Source organism: Diprion similis, chromosome 1, assembly GCF_021155765.1.
Source record: "Diprion similis isolate iyDipSimi1 chromosome 1, iyDipSimi1.1, whole genome shotgun sequence".
In the NCBI taxonomy this organism is placed as follows: Eukaryota; Metazoa; Arthropoda; class Insecta; order Hymenoptera; family Diprionidae; genus Diprion; species Diprion similis.
The window spans coordinates 15,878,116-15,885,756 of NC_060105.1; the positions used below are offsets into that span (position 1 = coordinate 15,878,116).

At 45.2% G+C, this 7,641-nt stretch overlaps 1 protein-coding gene across 1 annotated transcript; it reads right to left on the reverse strand.

Annotated features, from left to right (window-relative positions):
- Positions 1-5,814: 5,814 nt before the first annotated feature.
- Positions 5,815-6,683, reverse strand: LOC124409479. The gene is made up of 2 exons (XM_046887098.1): positions 6,576-6,683; positions 5,815-6,495 (listed from the first exon to the last, which is right to left on the reverse strand). Exons 1-2 carry the CDS (start codon positions 6,681-6,683, stop codon positions 5,815-5,817), a joined length of 789 nt encoding a protein of 262 aa, XP_046743054.1.
- Between the last annotated feature and the right edge of the window lie 958 nt (positions 6,684-7,641).

Below are 7,641 nucleotides of genomic sequence, written 5' to 3' on the forward strand. Positions count from 1 at the left end.
GCTATGAAAAGAATGATGAATAAATTGAAAGGACTTCGTGAAGTAAACCGGGAGCAGGGGGGTGACACTGGTAGATTAAAGTGGCACGCGAAATGTGCTTGCCGAACTGTGGCGCTAGCTGTTCTGTAAGAACGGGGGAGGCCGAGGTTGTGTTGACCTGACGGACCTGACGGACTCGCTTTATATGCTTATTCTCCCCCTGACCGGAAGTGCATCAAGTTGTTCTCACGTGATTCTGCTCGAACAATAAAATCTGGAAGGCATGACATTTTTTTTCAATGCCCAAATTCTATTGCTGCACGTCGAATAAATTCGTAAATAAATTCACGGAGCTTCGTGAAGTAGACTGGAAGTGCGTCGAGTTGTTCTCACGTGATTTGGCTTGCGGCCGAGTGTTGCAGTCATTGTTTTTCGAATATTTTTCTCGAATATATATTAACCATTGTTGTCACAAGGTGAGCGATTTTCAATGAATAGGAAATAAATAGTTTCTATACCTAATAATCAATAGCGATTTGCTTGCAATAAATTTCGTCATTTTACTATTCCACATACTTTTCGTGAATCTGCTGGCGTGAGGGTAGCTGGCTTTGATCTTCTGGAAATAAGCTCGGATGGTGGAGAAGAAATTCGTTCTTGGCCAAATAATGAGTTATTCAGAAAGGATCAATGACTGCGGTGTCAGTGATTTGATAGCAATTAAAGAGCAACAAATTGTGGGATTTTTTGAATATTTATTAACATTTTTTTCATCCATGGGTCTGCCAGCTTCACGTTACGGTAGCAGACCCCGATTTTTCGGAAATCGGCTGGAGCAATAAAATCGATTTTAGAGTAATTAATTAGCAATTTAAAAGCAACAAATAAGTGAATCGTCTTTGTGATGGTCTGCTGGGATGGCTCTGCCAGCTCTACAGATCTCTTCAAAAATGAAATGACATTTCCCCTAATGGTTCACACTTCCATTTTGCTTTCATATTATCCGACTTTTCATTTAGCCGAATTATGCTCGGTTCCAGATAGTTCGGATAATCGAGGTTCTAGCGTATTTCTTATCAATTTAGATGAATTGTAATTAATTTATAAACCTATTGACACATTAATTAAGTGGGTTTTTTTCTCCTCGATCTCATCATATAGGCTAGAGCATGTGTAACTCAGAAACATAAAAGGTATGTGTGGAACCCTGTATGTATTTCATATAGAGTTTTCTGAAATATGTGATGCCAAAGCTTACTACCCATTCACAAAATTGTCAAACACGCAGTGATTTTCATGATAAAACCACTCGTAAAATTCGGATCTTTCGCACTTCTAATACGTATCTCCTAATTCAGATAACTTGATGCTAAAATACAATTTGTATCGAAACTTCCTGTGAATCGGCGGTCTGTTACCGGCAGTTGACTAAAGCTTCATTCAAGGTGCGCTTATTTTTGCCTCTACGGTGAAATGTACTTGTTCTCGCCAAGCCGATTAAATAATGCTCTTTTCCGTTAAGACCCGTCGATGTAATCTACATAATCCTGAAAAAAATTCCGATTTATTCCAATGAATTAGAAATTTATTCGTACCTACGGTGCTTGATTGTCGGCGATCCTTCAACAACTGACACTGTAGGAATCATCGACATTCACCGATTTCCAAAAATATCGATATACCAATATTCGATATTATACCATGATACGTGCGTGTGTCGTTCGTGTATCAGTAGAGTGAGGGGGAGGGGTGAAAGTATAGAAAAGAGAGAGAAAAAAGAATAGAAAAAAAGTGGGTGACGGTGATCGGGGATGGGGATGGTGATGATCTGGGATCTGAAGGGGGGAGGAGGAGGAGGACGGCGGATGACCGGCGCGGGGAGGCGAGTCAGTCGACGGGGCCCGACCTGGTGGGTGACTGGTCGTGGTGCCCCCGCGTATAGGTCCCTAGGCTAGGGCTACAAAAGAAAAAATTCTTAGCACATTATTAGTTCATGTTATAATAAGAATGAGTAGTTTTTACATACGACTGAGAATCTTCCACCACAGTAACCATTACTATGTTGCACACTATATCGAAAACACGAGTGATTATTATGTTTACAGTTAGCTTGTAGGATAATACAGATTCCCTTCAGCACTCTTTCAGAACTCTTACTATATAAAATAAGTGTGAGTGATGGGTAAAGAAACGAACGAATCACCTGACAAACGCTTCTCATTCTCGTCCAGCACAATAACCATTCCTGTGCTAAATGAGAATCGTCGCGTTGAGTCACACGTCTAGCTGCTGCCAGCCAAATCAGTTCCCGCTAACTCTAACCTCAAAGTTGGATAGAAATCTTCCACGTTCATCGACGTGAACAGGTAGGTAACTTATTGTCAATAAATTTTTGTACATCCGTAGAAGGTGCGGGGGGCGCGGGGCGTGATTCTATCTCGTCAACCCGCCGAGACAGCGTTGTCGTAGTCAATTTGATACTGTCGAGTCGCGCGGATACGGTGGTCAGCTTGTCAAGACAGTCCCGAAGATCATCGAGCCCGGCCACCTGTTGTTTAATTGCAACGACATCGCGCGATACATGTTCGAGCTTGTCGAGCTTCTCAGAGAGTATTGGCATGGTTTTCATAGCAACATCGATGCCGTCAAGTTTAGAGGCAAAATACGCGACGAGTGACAAGAGTCCGTTTATTTGACCTTCAAGAGAAAGCGGCTGTTGAACTGGTGGCATTGCGGAAAAATTGCTTGCTGCGCTGGAGCCACTCGGAGGGCGTTTTCGACATGTAAAGCAGCTGACCACCTGGGTTGATGGCAGTTCTACCATAGAAGAGATATTAAGCCGATTCGTGATACAATCACTATGGAAACCATGAGTTTCGATATGGCAGAGACGCATCACATCATCGACCCCGACAAATCTCGAACAGATCCCACAATTTATCACCGGCATGCTTTCCTATCAGTCACTTTCCTTTTTCTTATCAACTTTTCTATTGTCTTTATAGAACGACACTCGAATATCGCTAGTATCGTTCATATATATCAAGCAATATAGTTTGTATAGATGGTGTGTGCACATACAATCAAAGACCGCGCGTCAACATAGGCAGTACAGCGGTTTGACTCACCGATACACTCACACACAGAGGACGACGAGGTGCGCGGTCAAGCGTACCGATAACGGCCCGGTGAAATATCGGATGATAAGCAAACGAAGATTTCGAAATGCTCCGATTGCAGGCTACTCTAACACTGCACAGTTCTCTATAAAGAAATTTCGGCCACCAAAACACAAAACTTTTACCTATCCAATGATATACTCCAAAACTTTTTACGTTAATCAGAACAGTTAATATTTGAGATAAGACACAGAGCTCGCTTTGACACGTCCCACCGAACGAACCCCTCGGAACTCTCCTCGGAAGAGATAGATAGATAGATAGATAGATAGTGGTAATTTATTGCCCAAGGTTAAACAAAAGTTGTGGCCTGTGACCAGACCACCAAATAGGTATAAGAATAGTATAGGAACATCAATTAGAGAGTAACACACATAGGTAACAATACACACAAGCGATAGTACACATACTGAAATGATAACAATATGATGAAGATGAATGCGATAAAATAAATGAAGAAAATAAAATAGTAAAATTATAGAATATAAACATAAATATGTATATAAAAATAAAATAAAATAAAATGAAGAGATAAAATAGTAAAAATAAAAATAAAATAGTAAAATTATAGAATATAAACATAAATATGTATCTAAAAATAAAATAAATGAGATAAAGAGATGAAACAGTAAAAATAAAAATGAAATGGTAAAATTATAGAAAATAAACATAGATATGTATTGTGACGAGGTTTTTCGCTGCTCTTGTTCACCCGGAGAAGTTCCCAAGAGTTAGCCTGGTGCACAATGATTCGGCAACCCGCGATGGAATCTGCAGCTTACCAAAGCTATCGCGAAATTTTGTTGGGCGCCTGGCGTGATAAACACGCCTCGAATCTTTACCTTCGCAATTCCTCGGCTATCCTTCTCTATGCCAGGTGGCTCAGTACCGCGGAGAGGGGGTGGGTAGTTTTGCGGAGAGAAAGAACGGACACTCGACACGATACAGAATTTAACAAAATAAAATAATATATTCAAAAAAAAATTCGAAGCGATACAAAACAAACGGAATAAGAAACCGATACTCAATTCGCCTCCCGCGATTCCACAAACAAAATAGAAAGAAAATCAAATCTTAACTAGACCTTAAATTTACGTGCGCTAGTCGCGTTCCTCGTCTCAACGAGATCAACAAAACAAAAATCAAAATACAGAAAATCGACAACGATACGAACACGCTACTCGTGATCGTCCTTCCCTTAATTATAAATATCGGCGCTATTCGCCAAACCCTAACAGAATTATCGCGCTAATCGCACAACATACCCTACAAGTACTTGACAGTAATTCTTACTTAACAACTTAAATCGAGGCGATTAATCGCGACACATCCGAAACTTCACTATCTTCCGCAACAAATCAAACAAGGAAACTAGAAATAATAACCCAGCCAAACAGAGCGCTCACACTTAGCGATACGCAACCTACACGAGAGGTGACACTTTCTGAACACGAGAACGCGACTTGACCCTGTGCAGCGGAATTTGGGCTGCTCGCAAATAACGAAACGAATGACTCTACTCAACATGTACGATAGCCAAAATTGACTCGATACGTTATCGCAAAAACAAACAAAATAAGAATCAAGCTCCGGCCACCAAACAAGGAAGTCGGCAAACGAATTTCGAGTAATTTCGCAATACAGTCTCACAATGGCCAACCGTTACTCGGTGCGCCGTTCTAAATCGTTCTCGAAATTAGTCCGCAGAAATTTATAAGCGCTTACCACTACGAAGCCACGTCAAAAAGGCCCCGACGCGATAGTCGGACATCTCCCGGGTTTTCTTTTTTTTTTCTTTTTTTTTTGGTTCCTCTTTTTCTTTTTATAACTTGCTCAATTTTCTTGGTTCCGAATTTACTTTGCTTCGCTTTCGCCACCAGGACTCAAGTGTCTCGTTCCGCCACGCGGAGCCGGAATTCCAGCTTAACCTCCTCGTTTTCGAAATTCCTCGCATTCCATTGGGTGTTCGGTTACGCAATTCTTAAATCTAGCTTATCGCTAACGTAGGTTTCCGCTGTCGCGGGTCGCTGATTGGCCGTCCGTCTCCCAGGTTCTCCGCCGTCGCCAATGACGTGTGGATCGTGCGGTTGTCGACGGGATGGTGTGTCGCAAGGAAGGTAGGCTACGGTTCGCTGGCCAACAGCGGGAATCTCGTCCGCCTCGGTTTCCCTCGGGGCAGAGCTCTACGTTGGCGCTCCCTCCGTAGCCTCGTGTGAGACCCTCCGCTCGTGATGTACCCTCCGTCGAGGTCCTCCGTCGTGACGGTCTCGAGGTGGTCGGATTCGTCGTCCATTTCCCTGTTTGGTGTCGTATATGCTCGAGAAAAAAAAATAAACAAAAGAACCTGTAATACTTAACTCGCTAGCCTGTAAAGTGTCCTCTCTCAGAGTTTCGGATGCGTGACCCTTGTCCTGGCGCTCTTTACGAATTAGATAATCATTCTTGTCGCAAAATCCCTTGTTAGAGTCCCGTCTAAGGTTCAGGGAGCTACTGGTAACGAGCATCAAAAAAAAAAAAATGCCACGTTACAGTATATAGAAATAAAATAAATAAAATAAAGAGATAAAACAGTAAAAATAAAAATAAAATAGGATAAAATAATAGTCGGTATCTCTCACAAGAGGGAGAGGGTGTCTGCACTCCCGCCGCAGGGCCGTCATTGACCTGGATTTTCGCGACTCAGGTACCACAGACGAGCAGCAGGTTTGAAGGCAGTGAGGGTCGGGATATCGGCCACGTTAGCAGGAAGGGCATTCCAAATGTAGGGTGCCGCAACCGCGAAAGAGCTCCTGTAGGCTTCGGTGCGGTGCTTCGGGATCACGACCAAAGACGCGCGGGTCCCTCTGCGGGGGCGAGAGGGGGCGTGAATAAGGAGGAGCTCACTCAGTATCGGAGGTGCCAGGCCACGAAGAGCACTGTGCACCATGCAGGCCAGTGCAAGTTCCCGGCCGGCGCTCACGGTAAGCCAGCCTAAGGACTGACGATGAGGCGTGATGGAGGCGTCGCGCGGGAGGTCGTGAATGTAGCGGACCCCTTTGTTGGTCAGTCGTTGAAGCTTTAGATCGCTGACAGCGCCTGCCCCAAGTAGGACAGGGGAGCAGTAGTGCAGAAGTGGAAGCAAAAGGGCAGATGCAAGCATGCGACGTAGGCGAGTGTCAGTGAACTCCCTGAGTTGTTGGAGCTTGTACAAGACTCCGTGAACGCTAGACGAGACCTTGGCAATGTGCTGATGGAAAGTCAGCTTAGAATCAATGATGACTCTAAGGTTCCTCACCGAAGACACCAGGGGCACCTCTGTCTCACCGTCAGACAGGGGAGGGAGCTCGGAGGTGTTGATCTGGTTGATGAAGCGTTTGTTCCCGAGAATAATAGCCTTGGTTTTTTGAAGGTTTAGCCTGTTTCGAGTCGCCCACTCACGTATTCGAGAGATGTCCGCGTTGAGCTCGGTAATGCACCTCGGCAGATCACCGGAGGAGCAACTCGCGTAGATTTGCAGGTCATCAGCGTACAGAAGACGCCGTGCATGAAGAATTACCGACCCGATGTCGTTGATAAATAGAGAGAAGAGGAGGGGGCCGAGAACCGAGCCCTGCGGGACACCTGAATTTGTGTAGAGCCAGTTGGTAAGGGAGCCGTCATCGCGCTTGACAGCCTGTCGTCTGCCTCCGAGGTAAGAGTGTATTCACTTCAGAGCACCTCCGGAGAAACCGATGGTTCGAAGCTTGCGGAGCAGCAGTTCATCCGATACCGAGTCGAAGGCCTTGGAAAAGTCAAATAAGATGAGCACAGTCACCTGCCGCCTATCCATGCTCAGTCTGACGTCGTTAAGGAGTTTCAGTAGCGCGGTGGTAGTGGAGTAGCCCGCCCGGAAGCCGCACTGGAACGGATCAAGTACGGAGTGCCGTTTAACAAAGTCCATGATTTGATCGTGAATAAGATGTTCGAGGGTCTTACTGAGGGTGGAGAGCAGTGAGATGGGGCGATAGTCCCCTGGAGTCAGAAGATTCGAAATCTTCGGAATTGGTACGATAACAGCACTTTTCCAGGCTTCAGGAAAGCTGCCAACCTTGATGGACCTGTTAAACAGGTTAACGAAAAATCCAAGAAGCCGTGACAGGACCGGCAGAAACATTCGCAGGGAAAGACGGTCAGCTCCCTGGGCATTCGAGCGGGTAGACTTGAAGGCTTTTTCGACCTCAGCTGAAGAAAACTCGGAAAATGTGAGCAAAGGACGTTCAGGTGCGGCAGCCGTGAGGGGGTCGTCAGCGAGAGGATCAACATGAGTTTCCGTGGCGGAGAATCGGGCCAGTGCCGCGTTGACGATTTCGGGGTCAACTGCAAGCCGTCCTGAAGGAGGGTCCTTAGCTAGGCCGAGGTTGCGAAGCTCACGCCACATATCCGCAGGCGGCAAGCCCTCCAGCCTGGATGCATAATATTGGGTTCGTGCAGCAGATAGTCGAGAGCGGAGGACGTCTCGTGCCCG

Excerpts from the sequence above, each read along its gene's own strand:
- LOC124409479 (XM_046887098.1), bottom strand. The coding sequence starts at position 6,683 with ATGCACGGCGTCTTCTGTACGCTGATGACCTGCAAATCTACGCGAGTT. Across the intron at positions 6,496-6,575 it reads CGCGGACATCTCTCGAATAC|ATCAACACCTCCGAGCTCCC; the intron begins GTGAGTGGGCGA and ends TTCATCAACCAG.